We start from the raw sequence: 19,438 nt of genomic DNA, 5'->3' as shown, positions 1-19,438 counted from the left end.
CCTTCGTTGTGTTCGATATTCGCAAGACGCTATAACAGTGTCCCTTTGCAGGGCTCTGGTGGGCATACAACCACGACATTATACAAGTGCTGCTCGAAAACCTAGTTGACGAAGACAAAGCTTCAGTCACGACTCTGTGTGTTCCAGAGAGCTACAGAATTAAACGGCCAGTTAGCCCCCTACCCACTGGTACAACTCCTCCTTCAAGGACCACATGGACGAGAATTTCGAACACGTCACACTTGCTGGAAAGACTGGAGTACCTAGGAACACCACCAGACTGGGGACTGTGCACCTGCACGGCGATACGAGAGAGTTCTGGGGCACAAATCCGCCTTTCTTATTGAAACCGCCCCCCTCTCTGTACCCGCGGCCCGCATGACGTCCTCTCAAATCATGAACTTTCGCTCTCTCATTCGACCACTATGACATGAGAACCCTGCAACCGACCGTACTCTATCTGCGAACGAGACAGAAAGTGACGTCTGTCCATGGAGATGAGAGAATTGGCCTCATCTCAGGCATATTGGCGAACCAAAGCATGGAGATCGAGGATCTGTATACTCACCACTCTCAAACTCTGTGACATTTGAGTTGAATTGAATCTGGAACTGGTACTTACAATATCGCACCGCTCTGCATATGGTACGATATCGGCACTACAGCCATCAAGAAAACTATTGAGCTTCCAGATTCGATGAACCAGATGGTCTGAGGTTAAGTTGACCGCGTGGGAATGGTACGACCAATCCTGCGATCAATCCCAAACCCGTCAATATCATTACCAAGAGCTTTACATCCAAGACGATCCTGTCCCATATACCGCATTCCACGCATGTGTTCTGGTCTCTCACCATTCTTGGTTTAGACATCAAGTGGCTTTGGTCTCGATATTGAAACAGAAACACATCAACACATCGAATCTCGAAAGGGATGCTGGATTCAAAGTTACTCAATGACACCAGAGGAGCACAAGATCCTTCCGAGGAATACAAGACTATCACAGCCCTGGACATTTATCTCATAAATGAGATCATCCAGACTCAAGAAGACCTTGTGGTGGCTCTCATCATAGTGGCAATTGAGGGTTATGAACTTGGAGCAATTGCGACATTAATGAAGAAGCCATGTGTCGCCATTACCAGCAAGCCAAAACCCAGTACAAGCATACTGATCCGAGGATAACTCCCCGTCCGCTACGACATCATCGGCATTGAAACAACAAGGCTACATCAACACCCAAACAAACGTTCCCGCAGTCTTATCTCTTCCTCGCCTCGCCGTCGATAGTACAAAGGAAGAATCGGCCGAAAGGGTTGCCGCAAGAGAAAAGAAGACTACATATATACACTCAGCGCAGCGCCGCGAACCAAACTGAACCAAAACAACTACATCCATCTACCAACTAACGTAAGTCACCCTTGGGAACTATTACACCCTCATGCTCCTCGCCGTCACCCTTATGAACTATTACTTCCTCTCGCTCCTCACTTTCTCCCCTGAATGGCGATGCATCGTTTACTGATATAGTAGCTTCAGAATCATGGACCACTACATTGGTCCCTGACGGTATCCACCTGACATCGCATTGCGGCTACTTTCAGTGTTCTAAACGAAGGCCGCCAAAGTGGAAACCGGCACCTGCTCAAACATGGAAATGAAACCAAACGATACACCTTCTGGCTTGAAGATCCAACGCTTCCTCTTCATGAATTGAACCAGCAACAGAGACTGTGTTGAGCTCACGGTGTCGTTCGCCGACACAACAGCCCGGTGATTGACACAATGAACACACAATCGGAAGGGGTGTGCTGTGCATTCACTTGCGATCGGTGCATATCTCAAAAGGCTCTCGCCCCCGTTTGAGTTTGTCTGTACGATCGCTATACACTGGGATGAACTTGTGCCGCCAGTCGCAGTACAATTGTGTCTGAGTATTCATCTCAAGGCAATTCCAATATGCCGTCTCCAAATGGGTGTCCAAAGATTCGCACAACAACCTTCTCCTTGAAGCACCTTTCCAAGACACCCATTCCTACATCCATAAAAAATCATCATTCGATCAAAATGTTGTCCTCTCACATCACCTCGACCCTCACCCTTGAAGAACTCCCGAAGGGCTCCCTGCCGAGCTGCTTGAGTTAAGAAGTTCGTCAGTCCACCTTGCCAGAAATGGCTGCTTGTCTACTCGTCTGCCCGCCACGCGTAACAAAAATGCAAACAACAGAAGGTGAGTGACAAGATACGCCCTGATCCCGAAGCCCTCAATCACTCGGGTCTGGCTGCTTCGCGATCTCCAATGAAGTATTCAGGAACAAAGCCTTCACTTGTTCTCGACACATGGAGCAATGCACACACAAAACTGAGTCAGTGGTGCGACATTGCATCCAGATTCAAAAGCAGAGTGCGGTGTATGAGGCCTATCTACTCAACAGCCCATCACCGTTAGACTAAATTGGGCGTGATTCTACCCACATTGATAAGCTTCTGATCACATGTCGCTCATGCAGGTACAGGGTCGCATTGGGTGAGCATGGCACGAGGCTGGCAATTGGTATCCTTGACTCTGACCCGTTGACGAAATGCGGACATGATGTCCCAAACGTGATTGGAACGTATCTGCTCAATCCAGTCGCTAATAATATGATGAAAGACGGGATTCTAAGCAGTCTAATTGACTTCGGTGCGCCTGTTTCACTACAGCACATGGAGGTCGATGGAGTCGAATCCCAACACCACCTATGCTACATTCAACTACAGCTCAGCCTGGACAGGTTGGCCTCGAGTTATTACCTACCAAGTCTAGCACAGCGGATACTGCGGACAGGCGATGTCAATTATATGGCAATCCTGGCCATGCTATGTCGATTGCTTGCGCTGGATCATAAGCTCACAACCCAATCCCACCGTCACGCCCAAACTCGGTCCGGTCTCAACCCTCTTTAATTTGAGCGACTGTCCCAGTTAGGCCAGAAACATGTTGCCAGGAATGCAGAAGGGGACAAGATCTGTGGTTGATTCAATCCTACTTTTCGAAGCATTCAATCCATGTCAAAGGGTACCAATCCACACAGGCGACGATATATGGACACAAACCGAATACAACGGCATTCCTTATATTAGGTCGGGGTTTACCGAGTCTAGTCTGCCATGTCCTACCAAGATAATTGCAACCAATGTTCTACTTATTCCACAGTGGAGCATCGACAGCTATCGTCGTCAACCTGAGAAATAAGACATTGTCAACACTGGGAAAAATTACGGCAGTCATTCGTACAGACACTGCGAAGAAGCGAAGACTGTCGGCGGGGTACTGCCGACATGCCATACACGCAAAGGTCTTACAGGTTCACTGCTAGAGTTTGCGTGGTTCTCCAAACTCGCCTAGCAACATACCCATGTGCTTGGGGTTTTCATAGTAGCAGCATTCAATCGCGAGCACTCGTCATATGGGAGGCTGTTGCAAAGACAAATGACGAATCCGTCCATGTTTTGCGGTAGATGACGTGAGAAGCTCAAGCCAGAGCAGTCGAGACCAGGTGACGACGAGCATCAAGAGACTCTGCCCGCCCAAGTTCACCAATATCGGACGACAAAGTAAACAACCATCTCTCAGCTTTCACCCCAAGACGGTAATTCCTATCACACACGAACACAGCTGTGGCTTCCGAGTACAAGCGCAGTTCCGAGTGACTGACTTGCCTTTGAGCGACTGATTCAATTATTGCGCCAATTCGCTATCTTACGATGATGATCTAGTTTCCCTGAGGGTACTTCCTTTCATCTGAAGGCAAACTTCTTCGCCACATGTGAAGCATCGCCACGCCAATTCTGTGTCAAAAATATACCAATTCCGAAAGACCTAGTGCTGTCTTGAACCTCAAGGCAACGCAATCTATCTCCTCCGGGTATACAACTTGCTGCTGGCAGACAACGTCTATGCATGTACCAACACGACTTAGGAGAAATCTGTAAGAGATGGTCTAAAATGATCATGCTTGCCTAAAATTTCTCGGTGCGTACTGCGGGGGCCTGACGCAGGAGATCAGCACCGATAGCTTATTCCGCCTCTTTCGCCCCGCTGGCTCAGCTTCCCCTGAACCACATGCCATCTGGCGACAGGACCGCGACAAAAAGTACGTTGCGCTTTGTTTGGGTTGAATATGCGAGGGGAAACGATGCGAGAAGTGCAGTCTTCTACAGCCTCTATCTCTACTCCCTGAGCCAACCGCGCTAAGTCGAGCTACATCTACTCAGATGAATGACTCCTACTAGTAATGAGTGCCGAGACTTCTATGCAGTCGATGGCCAAAGAGCAGATTGCTTATGAGAATGACAAGTACCCAGCCTCAACACATCGACATGGTGGTACTATTGAGAGGAGGACAGTGGACACTACCTAGAAGGTCCCTGGGATGACAACGCCAGCCATCATAGCGCAGTGTGCTTTTGTGTACGACCTCGGTCGCCGGGTAAATGACACCAGCATGCAAGGGATATATAACGCAGACGTTGTAGATCTGACAAGGGCCCATTTCGAACAGAACACCACTGCCGCGTTTTTTTGTCTTTCCGATGCCAGGAATCAATCCAGGCGCGTGGCGGCCGTCCATCGCCTACGCCCCGGTGCTCAAATCTGACCATACACCAGACTGCGGCAAGATCTTCCTTGTCCTCACTATACGGGTCTGTGACGGGAGCAGCTATCGAGCTACTATACCTTCATTCACGCATAACCGATCCTCGGTGTCGCGAGACGTTTTGGTGCTGCTGGGCACTGAGGGAATCAAGGGGCTCCAACTATGGATCAAGGCGCTGATCTGTTTACCTCGAACAGCCAAATCTCCCCAGACAGCAGTCCGAGATCCATTCACTCTGACTACAGTCAGCAACATGTTAACCCGCGACGAGAGGATTCAACAGTACAACTGATCTCGACTGCAATTCGGCATGTCCTGAATTACTCCCAGAGTAAAAACTTCAAGAAGGTGGTGAAGATTTGGCTAAGTGAATACCTGAAACTGGGCCTTCACGGTGGACGAAGCATCAAGTCTACCGACGACGGAGGACTTCGATTACAACTGCCTAGTCTAAAGGATGAGCTACGACTTTATGTTTGACGCTCAGAGGTCTTGTTTCGATTGGCCTGAGCCGAGCTGATAGGTAGAGCATCCCGACTGCAGCACTCGTCAACATTGGCTTCATTCCGGCTGGCGCCCACAACGTACGGTACAGTCGAATGCCTGCACACCAACCGTGTTGCAGTTCCGCCTCTTGATGGCCAAGCGACAGAGATACCTTCGGTGACTTCGTTTGACGTTCCAACTTGCTGCAAGTTAGTGCCAGGGCAAAGGTCTGCCCTGACATGATGTAGCTAAAATGGAATCCTTCGGCCGCTGATCCGGGAACCTCTTGGTCTCGATGCTCGCCATTTTCGACTACGCTGTGGTCAACATTTCCAAAATCCCTCGAAGGTATCCCTGTCGAACTGCTCCTGAAGATCTTCCGTATGATGCCCTTCCAAAGCGCGGCCCGGCTGGCACGTAATCGGCTTTCACATATTACCTATGCGACGTCGTCAACTTGACCAGCACGGGGAAGGGTGATACTGTCACAGCTTATCTCACTGGTGTTGGCTTCAAAATCAGGCGATAGTATCACACGAAGCCACAATGTTGATCGCATGGATGTCCACAAAGTATCTAATATATTCAAGAATCACCCATTGTTTTGCTAGGTCTTGAGACGCTTTCCTGTTCCATCTATGCCAGGTCCCTGGAGTCGCATTACATGGCGGGAGCAACATATGACTACGACCCAGTCAAAGTCAGTTTCTCCGAGACTATTGCAGCAACCTCAAGACTTTGGAGTTTTACGTACACAATAGCAATGCCTTTAGTCTTATGGGGAAAGCTCCCGGCAATAGCAATTTACAGTCCCTCCATGAGGCTTTGTCGCAGGTCGATGCGCAGCTGAAGGCCTTGTCCTCTTTGGAAACAATTGTCATTCGGTATTATCATGACAGACCGACTACCGGGGCAGTGGAGTTGATGGACAATTTTTGACATGATCTTTGGCACTTGGACGTACACCAAGGGCCTGGGATAGATCAACTTCCATTACAACGGCATAATGTCAACACATGACTTGTTGTCATCAATGAAGGACTGGCATAACATTTACTTCACCTTGTTGATGGCCTCGCCAGAATGAAGCTTAGGCTTCAAACCGGGTATCGAAACTACAGCTATCGTAGCTTTCTCAGCGACCTTAGTGCTTTACAACGCGCCGCATATCACTCCCCGTGCTAGTTGCAACGACAACCTGATCTCTCCGAGATAACCCTAGAGAACGGAATACCTACCATCATCGACGATAACTTGAAGATCTGTAATCGAACTCTATCACACAAGTTCGGCATAGCCCTCCGAGTCTACATCTCTGGGGTCTCTACCGATAAAAGGCCAACTGTTATCCTCTATTCGTCCATATGCGGTACTATTGTACTCTCTCTCTCTTCGACAGAGCCGAGATGACTGCTATGAGAGAACTCTCATTGCTTAACACCAACGTTCGCACTGAGTCACTGTCTGGACCTCCAAGAATATACGCAAACTTACGTATGAAGGCCGGATTCCGATACCTCATTTTCGTCACTGGCGTCGTACTACGGCGCTATGAATCAATTTCCCTGATTATCTCAAAAGCAATGTCGAGTACTTAAGCGTGTGGCCACATAAAATTCACCGTCGTGTATTTGACCGCGACCTTAGTCGCTTGAAGACGCTGTATGTGTTGGCTCCCGGATGGGAGAACTTCTGGGACGAGTTGGCAAAGGCACAAGGTATCAACATCAGAGGACTCTATGCCCACGCTCGAGCTGCTGCGGAATGATGACAGCTTCGACTATGCTTCTTAGACTACTTGTTTCTATACTCAGAGACTTCAGAGGCCATCACAACTGGCACTCGGAAGGCATACGCCAGCACGCAGACAAACCAGTATTCATTCTATCATAAGCTCATCTTAACGCGGCCCACGAATTCATCAGTGTCGCCTACTGAGACAAGGGCTGCGCCTCTCATACTTGCTGTCGATCCGTGGTTTTATTACTCGGAAAATAGATGTAACGTAACCAAAAGCCCATTACTACTTCTGAGTAACCTGCTGACAATCGTCATATAGACCACGTCTTCAATCTGTTGTTCATTTTCGACCTTACACAAAACGAAGTCAGCTCTAGCTCTGGCGCTGCAGGTTCAAAGCTTCCCGACCGAGATAATAGACTTGGCTGCCCAATGTTTTCCCGCAACCCTCTCCTGTCCCTCCGGAAGCACACGTCCTCCGGGATACGTTTCTACCGTTAGCGTGTGAACTCGACATAAACGATTTCCTTGAAATCCAGCAGGGCCTACATAACACGCAGCGACAACATGGTTCGAAAATACCAGTGGAAGTCAACTAGAACGAAGAGATTATTGAGGAACAAAATTCCATTACACACATAAAGTAAGCTACTTCTGACGTGGCCCTATCTCCAACAGTGCGGTACTCAGTTTGCGAAGGCAATGAGACCATTCTTCTTGCGCAGGACAGCACGATATCTCGTCTCTGACCAGGGCACACGCGAGTTTGATCTGGAAGAAGGTTTCCCAACCCCATCATCAATCAGCCAACCCGACGAATCAACCATACCGCACACATTCGTCGAACCCAACGAAAATATGGTTCTTGTTGAGCACCCTGGGTATAATATTTGCGATCTAAACACAACACTGGCCATTTCTCGTGCCTTCAACGAGTCTTGGTACTCTCATGAGACGTCATCCTAGGGGAATAGGGCATCTGTTGGCGCATCAAATGAAATTTCGTCCCTGCCCTGGGCGACCTGAACGAATTCTAGATGCTGGCTATATTCGACCACGACGCGAAAGCCCCTAACCATCTGAACCAGAGCAGCTATTGATACATCGCCCTATACAGGTAAGTCTTGAATTTTATCTTCATTAAGAACGATAGCTAATGCGGTACATAGTTGCGGCTTTAATTCAAGAACTTTACACAGACAACGCCACGATTCAATTCAATGGAGTTCTGTATCATTACACCTATCAAACCTCGATCTATCAAGATTGAGTCATGTCTTCCTCCATCTATCACGCCATCGCACGGCCGACTTCCATTATCCTACCTACCACGGGAGTCAAAACTACTACGAATACTCGCCGTGGACAAGGACACGTCTTACAGCAGTGTTCCGAAAGGTGGTCAGTATGAGGACTTCTCTTGCATCACAAACACTATCAACACAAATGGTATATAACCTGGTATCTAGCAAGCCATGTACGATGTGCTGAACCTTGGATGGCCAGTGTCCTCGATCCCCAGAAGCAATTGTATCCCATCAAGAAGGCGACCTATTTACAAAGGATACGGTCTTAGCCTTCAACGTCGATTTCTATCTGCTCATTTTCACTTCGATCCTGATTGCAATAGTGAAGACATCTTCATTTGCCAGTGGCAGGGCACTTTGCCCATTTATAAGAGCCCCCACCATTCTCCCCTTGAATGGATCTTCCGTCCTCAGTCGTCTTTGGTGATCTCTATCACCAACCGATCCCCATAATTCAACAAGTATATCACTGCTGGATCTACAACTAACAGGCCATATCTAAGGTCATCACGGAGAGCACAAATGAACGAGACAGAATTGAGAAGACACGGCAAGGGACTTTCGAAAACTTCCATTGTGAACCATTCTTGCCTGAACCAACTTCATCGATCAGCAAAGCATCCCGCAATGCTGCTACTCTGGATAAGCATGCGAAGTCACAGCCCTATGGAAGGCTGTTGTCGAATATTACCGACCCGGTGGCAATATTCCCGACGAGTCTCCCGACGATGCTAAGAAGACCACGAACTTCCCCAATCCAGTCAATATTCTGAAATTGCATTCCAACCTATCAACGAAGGAATGGGCACTCAACATCGCCAGCAACCTCAATCGACCGATGCTTATCCCAGTCACCTATAGAGACAACCCTTCGATGACCAACTCAGCAAAGACCTCTTGCATCGACCCTATCCGATTCATGCTTCTCCACGGCCTAGATGTACAATAAGAACTCGAAGGCGGAAATAATGATCATGTTGTTCTTGGAAAGTACTCAATGGAAGATTTGAACCGCGCAATTATAAGTTGCTACCAGTTTCTTACCCGTCGAGACGGAAATAGCGACACTCATCCGTGCAACTGTTCACACTCTTATGTGGTCTGTACTGGATGTACCTCCGTCATGGCAACAAGGCTTATGAATACGAAGCTGGGCTTTCCGACTTTGTTTCTAACATCCTCAATGCTCACATTGCGGATATCGACAGTAAAGATGAACCATCTTTACTGCCCATAGTGGCGCATAAGGAGATAAGCATGGAAGATCTTTCGGGATCGACCATAATGCTAGACCCTTTCCCCTTGATGATTGTGTCGGACAATTACCCTACTTTCGATATTAAGTAGGCAGCCGATACTATTCGTATAGTCCGCATCGATATTGCTGCTGAAGACCTTATTCTCACAAAGATGTTATTATTCCAACGATAACGAAAGTCTTACCTAAAGGCTATGTGCGATATTGCAGATGCCGTTTTGAAACGCCTTAAGTTCCAGCAGAGTTCCGCAAGAACCAACAACCAACATGTTTGGTTCATCACCAAGAGGCGTTGGTTGGCGGCCATCATCAGTTGACACAACTTCAAGACACAGGACACAGTTCAGGGGTCTAGCAAACTAGGCTAAAGACTTTCGTGTGTTTGTCGACCATATCCAAAGTCTACGGCGAGCCAAGAAGAGGCAGCAGTAAGCCTGCCTTTAATGACCAGTTTAAGAGGAGTACTGATCTCGATGAATATTGCTCATTGGAGACGATCACATGAGCAAGACGCATGGCTGAGGGTCAATTCGAGATCACTTATATATCAACAGGCTTCACCACAGGATTCAAGCATGTGCCTTCTGCGACACGAAGAAGGAATAATGGTTCTGGTCATCTCCGACGTTTCAACCCTCATGCGCTGGAAACTATCACCGGCTCATGTGAGAAGATTAAGGGGACCATTGATCCCGGGGACACTTGACGACATCCACGGTCTCGTTGTCGCTTATCTCAGCCAGTTGTACGTTTATATAAGCAACATAATTCCCGAGCTTATCAAGAATGACGCAAAGCTCAGGTGGAAAGCAGGAGAAACTCGACTGACGCAAACGCGGCAATTCCCTCCTTTCCCCAAGTCACCAAATCACAGAATACTTGGCCTCCTAAGTTTTAGGCTACAACGATAAGTAGTCTAAAACGCCTAGTCTAAGTATATTATACCTTTGAGACTGATCTAGCCTAACGTCTTGCGGCACATTTCACCGGAGTACGAAGATCCCATGAAGTCAAGTGTGGCCAACTTGGTCACTTGGATTCAGTGGGGGTGCCCAGAGCAGAAGGTTATACCCTCACTTGCGGACCTTCCATGGCTGTGGAGTTTCCTGCTATTATTTTCATGATATATCTCAAGAGCCTATCCGGGATAATCAGCACTTATCGTGGGCATACGATCTTGCCATCAGCATGAATCAGACTTTTGACGAACCCACTATCTCGAATACTAAAGCCGACAAGTGTTCTCAATACTCTTTTGACTCTTCAATCACCAATTATTGAAGGATGATGAAATATCACTCCAGAAACACGCTGGTCGACAAGAACTTGGAGGTCATGGATGAGTTCCGATACAGTGGTACAGCCGATCACTATTCCCCAAGGCGAAGTGTTCTACCGTTGTGCCTCAGTGGCTAATGGTGATGACCTGTGTACCAAGAACAGTAGTGCTTTGCCCAAAGTTCAACAGACCTACTACCTGATCGAATGTGTCATGGAATTGACCCCATATGCATCATTTCGATCGTCTCAGCAACCGAATCGAGTGTATTGCTCGTCCTTCTAAGTGATACACTTTCTCCTGACGGCTTCAAGTCGAAGGCAAACGCAGCTGTTACAAACAATGAGGGTATTGACGAATTGATCGACGATGCTATCAACGAAGTCAACAATAACGACTAATGCTTCGGCTACCCTGACCTGCCAATGATCTGGGTTCCGGCTTTGGGACCAACACCTATCGGAACGTTCCGCGCCACGGTTCCTGTCATCAAGAACGCTATGTTCACCGACCAGACGCGCCTGAGTCTATGGCAGCGGACCCTGGGCCGTTCCGAGAGGAGCGCCCTTGGTTAATAGACCTAGCTCCGAACTGTTGGGTGAGAAGTCCATGAGGGTGTGTGATCGAGCTGTCTATCATACACATGTACGGCCGCCTGGAAACTCGTTGGAGAACATACAAGATGAGAACGATGTTCTGCTCTCAATTTACCTGGACTTCAAAATGCCTCTTTTCTTTCTAGGCACTTGATATATTGTGGGCAGCGAGATTGCAAATAAAGGAAATCGCACTACGACGGGGTTCTCCTGATTGAGTTGCCAAACATCTTCGACAACACGCCTATATAACCAACAACGTTGTTCGTGGCTACTTTCACCCTCGCCGACCGTTTCCTCAAATGATCACGCTTGCGTGGTACCGATGTGGCAGGGACCGAAGAAATCGGCACTGACGACGATGGGATTATTTCTCATTTTGAAGCTAATGTCGCCAAAACAAAATGGAACCGGCGACCCTACGCATCAACTATTATTGATCTGGAATACTGCCGCCGTCAGGGCCACTGCTCTCTATGCACCCTTTCGTTCAAAACACTCGAGAAGCTGTAATCGACTTATATTACGACTTGAAGGGGTCGACAAAGCCCTCTGCATGGCTTGAGAAGCGAAGTCTTACACATGCCAGAAGAACGAGATCGGCAACCTTTGTTCCGACGATCTGTTCGACACTCTACCAACTTGCTCCGGGACCAAGCCTAACCACTGGTTAGCAAAGTTGCAGTCGGCAACCTGTTACAAGTCCAAGCTATCGTAAGAAGCAGCGGGAGGATGTGGCCGGGCTTCTGTGTCGCTTTATTGGAGACGCAACAAACAAACAACAGAACAGGAAATGCTCATGTTTTGCCTTTCCAAGCTCAGAGTCATTGCCAACTATTCAACAAAGGTTCCTCATATGCAGACCAACGCCAATGCTTCCGATGATTGACATAAGATAAATTTCAGGATCTACGCTACCATCTGTTGGCAGAGTTGGAGGAGGAATCCAGGCCAGATGGTCTTTATGTATGTTGTCGACAGCCTAGCCGGGATGGCCAGGTTCATGGAGGAGTACGAGGAAAGCCATGGACAATCTGGATACCATGCGTGCATTGGGCATGTTGGCGATGACCAGTCCTGGGATGCAGTCGCCGATGTTCAGAACCAAGGGGATGATGTTATAGAGCTAAACGTGGCAAAGGCCATGCGCCGGGTATTCCACCTGGCCATCATTGCTATATGGTATCTCGACGCGGCCTAGAAAGTCCTCTTTGTCTACATGTATTATGACTACCCTCGGGCAGTATTCAAGATGGCAAGCAATTCTAGGGGTGTTTCATCATGGATGCTGACTGGTGGCCGCAAACCTACTTCGCTTTGAAATGGAAGTCTACCGAACTGGTCTCAAATCTCGAAGATCCCAAGATCCCGGAATTTAACGTTTCCATTCAATTCATTTTCCTGAACCGCAATTTTGAGAAGCGCCTCGAAAGAATGCAGGCTATGGGTAATGACAAGTCTATGGATGTGATAGCTTGCATGCATCATTTCCGCGACTCCTCCGGATTAACAAGGATCAAAAGACAATGACAACATAGCTAGCCAGGGGGAACAAGCTTGCGCATTATCAGGGCACTGAGATTCCCTGATGGGATGTTGTCGATCGGAATCTACAGCAAATGCAGACCAATTGGTACAAATGCAATGAGAAAGGAAGATGCTATACACTTACCCATGTCCTCATAAGGAAAGGGAGGTCTTCCTATCCAAGGCAAGGAGTATGCAGAAACGGAGCTGATCCTAGTGCCATTTCCGATACCTCCCACACGACATGGAACATTGGTGACTTGGAGGTGGATGCGTAGCAAGCCCATCTATTGGATCTTCCCAAGATGGTACACGATTGCAGGCTTCAAGACTCTTGTGGGTGTGCGGCTTTGTGATCATCAGAGCACTACTGGGCTATCTTAGTCATTCGGGAAGAGGTGTCTCTGGATGCTTCAGGCCTCTAAGCGACAACACAAAGAGATTCTCTTGGGCGACTCCGTCTTGAACGACAAAAGAGAGTGGACACTCTTCGGCATGGCTTACATTCGGAAGAGAACTCAGCTGCCCAGGCCACAGAGACACGAGGTCTGTGGAAATGACAGGGAGTTGCGAAGTGTACTCTCGCTCTCACATTTGGAGCGATCTTTATGTCAGCTGCATTTGACGCCTTAGTGTGTGATATCGACGACACGTTTGCGTATCAATCTCAAGGAACGTTATGAGATATCGTCGAAGAACCAAAACGCCCTGAATGCCGGGTTACGCCAATTTCGAGATCAAATGGGAGAATGTCAACAGACACTCTTGACCACATCTTGGTGCCACATTACCCATTGAGGCCAAGGGATGAAAGACTTTACCACCGACGATGGAGGTCTATGTCAGAACACCATGCAGCCATTTGACGACGTGTGTCATTGTGAGATGCCCACATCACACGCAGCTTGGATACTTTTGGCGGGTCCATTCCGCATTGAACAAAAAATTGACAGATTCTCTGAGCTCTAACATAGGAGTCGCGGTCCGGCATATGTCTTTGCCCGTCACCTGTCTGATCTTGCGCCGAGGATTAAGTCACATCTGCCATTGGGTGAAAGTTGAACACTTTTTACAACCTATATACCCTTCGCAGATCCCAGAAATGGCCCGCGGGCCAGCACCAGCTGGTCCAGAAGACCCGGGTCTTCCGCTGGATAGTCCGCCATCTGACGATGGAAGGTCTGTCAGGGACTTGCAACCTGCTCATCGACAAAGACACAAACAACGCTGCAACAGTCTCTACCAGCAAGACAGTGGCCTCATGAGAGATATTCAGACTCTAGAGAAGCACCGACGCATGATCAAATAAGGGATCAGATTCTACAAACTGATAAATGAACATGGGACCCAACCAGTTCTCGGGGAATTTCGACCATCCTGAGTTGCAAACACAAGACCGATTTCGGGGTGTTGAACAAACTCTCGCACGGAGACCTAATCTCAAAGCTTTACGCAAGTGACCTTGATACAGCACGTCTGAAGCAATCCTCACTTCCTACAGCCTGACTGGATCGCACAATAGAACCAGAACGGGCAAAGGGGGGTTGCGGAACACGGACGAATAGACCTAGCAATTTGCGCCTCCAAGAGGCCCGCCGACCTAATGCATTCGTCTCCTACGACATAAGACTTGAACACGATGCTCTCGAAGCTCTGGAAACTCTCGATGCGAAGTTCTACAGCCATTGCCATTCGCGGACCCTGTCAACCATCACCGTCGAGTGGTCCCCTCGTCATTACGGCCGGCGAAGGGCTCGTAAGCGGGAGCAGTTTCGCGTTACTCATATCAACGAAAAGACGATATCTCCCAAGAAGTCATGTTGGACTACAATGTGCGGCCCCCCGCATACAACTACATCAGGTCCAACCCCGATCACGATTGCGAGTGGGCACATTTCACCCAGGCGAAGAAGAGCCATAAGCGAGAGAGGCCAGACAGCATGTGCTTTGCCGGGAAGAACTGGTCAGCTGGGAACGAGAACGCCCAGTTTTTCACAATGGGAAGGTTGAACGACATTGACTGCACTGCCGTATGTCGAGTCGCAATGGGACCTATCGTATATGGCGTCGATGGTCAGGCTATGTACATCGCCCCGGTTGAGGGGACTGAAGTCTTATAGCTATCTTCGGGCTAGGGCAAATTATGCGCGCGGGGGCAGAGCCGCTTCGCACCGTCATGCTCGCAACCTACAAGGCGTGGTCCTTTTGCATAGAGAACCGCTCTATCGGGCCATTTCGCTTTATATACCGGAACAACATCCCCAGCGACGATCAAGAAGACAGGCACAGAGAGACAAATCGTCAGCGGTCAGCGACAAAGCCGACAATATCCCCCTACCCCTTGGACGAAGCTCAAAAGGAGAGGCAGCCACCGACTTCGAGAGGCCAAGGTGAAGCAGTATAGCCGGGACGCCATCGACAACAGTGACTCACGTTCAATATTGGCAATCGACCGGCCGACGGTAACCGTATCGAGTTTACCAATACCTGAGATCGACAGTCTCGGCGAAGTCTAGTTCCAGTTCTGCATCGTCGATGAGGCGTACATGGCGCAACGGCGGAAAGGATCGTCATGATGTGCCCTCCAGCAGGTCAAGTAGGTGTCCCGGAGCAAGATCCGGTGGACAAGGACGACAACTGCCTGTACATCATTACCAAATCTTCTTCCAAGTCTGAGTCCCTGCAACACGCTACGGACGTCTGCAAGATGACTATGTGTACTTTGGCTTCTCATCGCTATAGCAGAGGACGAAAGCTGGAAGTTCAGTGGTGCGGCTATACTGCAGCGAAGGCTACCATAGAGCCATTCATGAAGGTGTGGGAATGCCGTAAGGCGAGTCTTCAATTCACTAGCAGCCAAACAGTCAAGCTAGTCGATCAAGGGCGACGGTCCTGACTGCTGGACCAGAGCGGACATACCTCAACCCCCTTTCGTCGGAGAAGTGACTGTTCCAATAAAGTATATATCTTTGGCGATCCGGGATCCCTACGATTTCTCACAGCAGTCCCTTCTCTGTTGTCACAACATCGGCTCTAAGGACATATTGCATGATCCAGACCGTTATGCATTAGCACAGACGGCTCAGAACCAGAACAAACGGGCCAGAACCGACCTCACATCCAACGGACTTGAAGCCTTCACAATAAACACGGTTGGTAATGAACCACCTCATCGATGAGTGGTCCAACAAGTCTACGCAATTGCACCCAGTATATACGACACCATTACATGGCCCGAGACTGTCGTGAAGAGTCCTGCTGACGGGCCAAACGCCGCGCGAGGTATGGAAACCAGGAGGACCTGCTATACTGCTCAGGACAGCAGTTGTTGCCCGCGTACAAGAAGCCGAGGCCAAGGCATCATCCACATTGGAGCACGACTGGGGATGTCCATAAACCCTGGATGGACCACACACTTCATATAAAAGGAAAACAAATGATGTTTTCTGAAGCCGATGCTGGGAGCAGTTCGATATATATCAGTCACGGAAACGCACAAGAGGGCAACTCAGTATTATCTTCTTGCCATCAACAGAACGCAAGAGTATTTCTTGGAGTCTTCTTTGCATATGCAGGACAGTTCGTGTACGTGACTTCGACGGCCTTGGCCAGTTGTCAAGACATCACTTGCTTATTTGTGGCATTTCTATGGTCTAGTCGTTACAGTAGCTTGCAACTGGATAATGACCAAGTCGGGAAGAGCCCTAGAACACGTATTCTGGGACATCATTGAGCATAACTTGGGCTTGGGGAACTGACATACTACTCAACGCAGAAGTTGTCAACATGAAGGTTACAACCACCCGACTTCCACAGCTCCAGGACGTCACGAAATGAAGATCTACCTCCAGAGAACGAAGGTACAGAGGAAGGACAAGACAGCAAGAAATGATGTTGCAGCAGTGATGACGAACATGACGAAGTCATCAAGACCCATACGACGCAGCCCTTTAACAGGTACTCGTGGATTGTTCTACGTGACATGTTCGGCCATGATTTTGACACCACTAATACCTTACAAAGAAACTCATGGAAACGAGAACGCTACCCGAGTTTGCGTGTACTGCAGCAAATGGTATCAATCCCTCCAACGTCAGAAACCCATCTGGAAACAAGCTGCACAAGCATTTTCGCTCCAACAACGACAAATATATATATACACGAGAGAAAGACTACCAGGGTGGCACAGCGCCCTCGACGTGGAAGTGTGAATAGCTTACAGTGTCTTCTCTCGCCGCACTCGTCCCCTGGTCAGATGTCGAAGACTTTTCTGTCTCTGTCTCGTGCTCACACCAAACGATGAGCAAGAGCTAATTCACAACCTATGGGCCTTGTCCGGGGATTCCTACCAGCCTAGCATTCCACAGCTACGACTAGACATTGGAAGAGTCTTCATGATCTTGTTCTGGGCATGATTTGTACAGCATGCAAAGAGACGTGTGGGAGAAGAGACTCGATTTGGGCAAACCGAGCAAGCTGGGGGGGGATTATTACTAGCGGGAACATCAGTGCACAAACATGAAGGAGTATCTACAAATGGAGTAGCGACTGGTCTATCACGGTAAAGGGGGGATCTCAAATCTATCATAAATTGTCTAAAATTTATCATAAAGAACCTCACATTTATCATAAAGAACAACATGTATCATAAAGAATAAAATTTTACTTATTCGTATTCATAGGATTCGTGACTATATACCAAGGTCCCGGCACCGCCAGGCCAATTTTCCACTTGTAACCATTTAAACATTTAAGCCTCTTGCTTGCGCTGGTGCTCGAGCTCGATGCCAGTGGCATTAGCCTCATCAGCATAGCGCTTCTTCTCATCACGGGCCTCGTCGAGCTCCTCGACGTGCTTGTTACCGTGAAGACCAATCTTGTACCAGGGAAGCTCAAAGAGCTCGTCCATGTTCTCAAGGCTGCGACCGCTAGTCTCGGGAACGGAGAAGTAGACCCAGAGGCCACCGACAAAGGTAACGGCGGCGAAGCACCAGAAGGTACCCTTGGGGGAGATACCGCCCTTGGCAACGGGGAGCAACATGTTGGGGACGGCGCGGGAGTTGCCGTACTGGTTGGCGAAGTGAAGAGTCATGGCCCAAGAGGTGGCAAGAGCTCGGATTCGGAGAGGGAAGAGTTCGGCGGTGAGGAGGTACTGCATGGAGTTCCAGCCGAGAGCCCAACCGAAGCCAGAGACGTAGATCATGGCGATGGCACCGCGAGAAGCACCCTTATCGGCGGCGGGGAGCTCAAAGTCCTCATCGACACCGAGCTGGGGAATCTTGGTGAGGAAAGAGGCGACGTAGATCATGGCAATGGTCTGCAGAGTGATACCGATGAGAAGAGCGCGCTTTCGGCCGATGACATCAACGAGGAAGAGAGCGCAAATGACAGCGGCGATGAGCTTGACGATACCGAACACGGCAGTGACGAGAAGACCCTCCTGCTTACCGACAATGCCCATAATCTTGAACAGATCGGGGGCATAGAGGGTGATGGATCCAGCACCGGACCACTGGGAGAGGAACTGAACCATGGAGGACATGTAGAGACGGTACAAGTTGCTGGGGACAAAGATCAACTCCTTGACCTTGCCGAGGAAACCAACACCCTTTGTGGCCTCGAGTTCGTGGTCGAGAGCAGCTTGGATCTCAGCGACCTGGCGGACAACGTAGTCGCTCTCGGGGGACTGCTGGCGGAGACGGGCAAGGACCTTTGCGGCTTCTTCGGGCTTGCCTTGCTTGACGAGGTAGCGGGGAGACTCGGACTGGAAGAACATGAGGATGAAGATGATTCCGGACATCATGATGTGCAGACTTGTGGGGACGAGCCACTGGTTGTGAGTGTGGTCGGACATGTTGAGGTGGGCGCCGTAGTTTGTGAAGTAAGCGAGGACGATACCGATGTAGACAGCACCCTGTTTTTGTTAGACATTATAGTGAGAAGTGAAGAAGGGTAACATACTGTGAACATGCAAGAGCAGAGACCACGGATGGCAGCAGGGGCAATCTCGGCGATGTAGACAGGTCCGACGACAGGAGTCTGACCAACACCAAGACCACAGATGAAGCGACCAGCATAGATAGCACCGAGGTTTCCATTGACACCACCAATCATGAAGATGACAATACCAAGAGCCCAGAGCGTGCAGAGGAATCGAGTAGCCCAGATACGACCGATGCGATCACAGACCAAGAAAGCACTAAACAGTTAGTTAGATGAGGGAAAAAAAAGAAGTAAATAAACAAGAAGCTTACATCAAAGCACCACCAACGGAACCAATCTGCACCATGGCAGAGACATTGGCCTTGATGTTGGCCTGCTCAACCTCAGTGTAAGACTCGTAGTTGATCTTTTCCTGGAAATCCTTGGAGTTGAAGGATCCAGAGATGAGACCCTCATCGATACCTCGAGCGGCACCGAGGAGCGCAAAGGACACGACGGCGAACCATAGTCTCCAGTTGAAGACACCGGCGGGCTCGCCCAAGTCCTTGAGCTTAAAGATGTTGACGGGTTTCTTGACGCCTCCAGCCATGTTGTAGGTTGTATGAGGGGATGAGATGGAAAGAGGATGGGATGAGATGGGGACTGAAAGACAAAAGAGGGAC

At 49.1% G+C, this 19,438-nt stretch overlaps 5 protein-coding genes across 5 annotated transcripts; 4 read left to right on the top strand and 1 right to left on the bottom strand.

The window, feature by feature from the left end:
• Positions 1-4,575: 4,575 nt before the first annotated feature.
• On the top strand, positions 4,576-4,932 carry FPSE_09780 (uncharacterized protein; the record flags this gene model as incomplete). The annotated part of the gene is made up of 1 exon (XM_009262897.1): positions 4,576-4,932. The coding sequence occupies one exon, from the start codon at positions 4,576-4,578 to the stop codon at positions 4,930-4,932; it is 357 nt and encodes a 118-aa protein (XP_009261172.1).
• Positions 4,933-8,086: 3,154 nt separating this feature from the next.
• On the top strand, positions 8,087-12,507 carry FPSE_09779 (uncharacterized protein; the record flags this gene model as incomplete). The annotated part of the gene is made up of 4 exons (XM_009262896.1): positions 8,087-8,315; positions 8,821-9,113; positions 9,986-10,176; positions 12,213-12,507. The coding sequence occupies 4 exons, from the start codon at positions 8,087-8,089 to the stop codon at positions 12,505-12,507; spliced, it is 1,008 nt and encodes a 335-aa protein (XP_009261171.1).
• An 80-nt stretch (positions 12,508-12,587) lies between these two features.
• Positions 12,588-14,953, top strand: FPSE_09778 (uncharacterized protein; the record flags this gene model as incomplete). Its single annotated transcript, XM_009262895.1, has 6 exons — positions 12,588-12,753; positions 12,994-13,169; positions 13,218-13,379; positions 13,927-14,012; positions 14,399-14,589; positions 14,631-14,953. 6 exons carry the CDS (start codon positions 12,588-12,590, stop codon positions 14,951-14,953), a joined length of 1,104 nt encoding a protein of 367 aa, XP_009261170.1.
• A 455-nt stretch (positions 14,954-15,408) lies between these two features.
• FPSE_09777 (uncharacterized protein) lies at positions 15,409-15,729 on the top strand (the record flags this gene model as incomplete). The annotated part of the gene is made up of 1 exon (XM_009262894.1): positions 15,409-15,729. The coding sequence occupies one exon, from the start codon at positions 15,409-15,411 to the stop codon at positions 15,727-15,729; it is 321 nt and encodes a 106-aa protein (XP_009261169.1).
• A 1,854-nt stretch (positions 15,730-17,583) lies between these two features.
• FPSE_09776 (uncharacterized protein) lies at positions 17,584-19,365 on the bottom strand (the record flags this gene model as incomplete). The annotated part of the gene is made up of 3 exons (XM_009262893.1): positions 17,584-18,747; positions 18,795-19,032; positions 19,088-19,365. The coding sequence occupies 3 exons, from the start codon at positions 19,363-19,365 to the stop codon at positions 17,584-17,586; spliced, it is 1,680 nt and encodes a 559-aa protein (XP_009261168.1).
• Between the last annotated feature and the right edge of the window lie 73 nt (positions 19,366-19,438).

The sequence above is a fragment of the Fusarium pseudograminearum genome, chromosome 1, assembly GCF_000303195.2.
Source record: "Fusarium pseudograminearum CS3096 chromosome 1, whole genome shotgun sequence".
Classification (NCBI taxonomy): Eukaryota; Fungi; Ascomycota; class Sordariomycetes; order Hypocreales; family Nectriaceae; genus Fusarium; species Fusarium pseudograminearum.
Note: the sequence above shows the minus strand (reverse complement) of the source record. Positions and strands in the feature narration are given on the sequence as shown.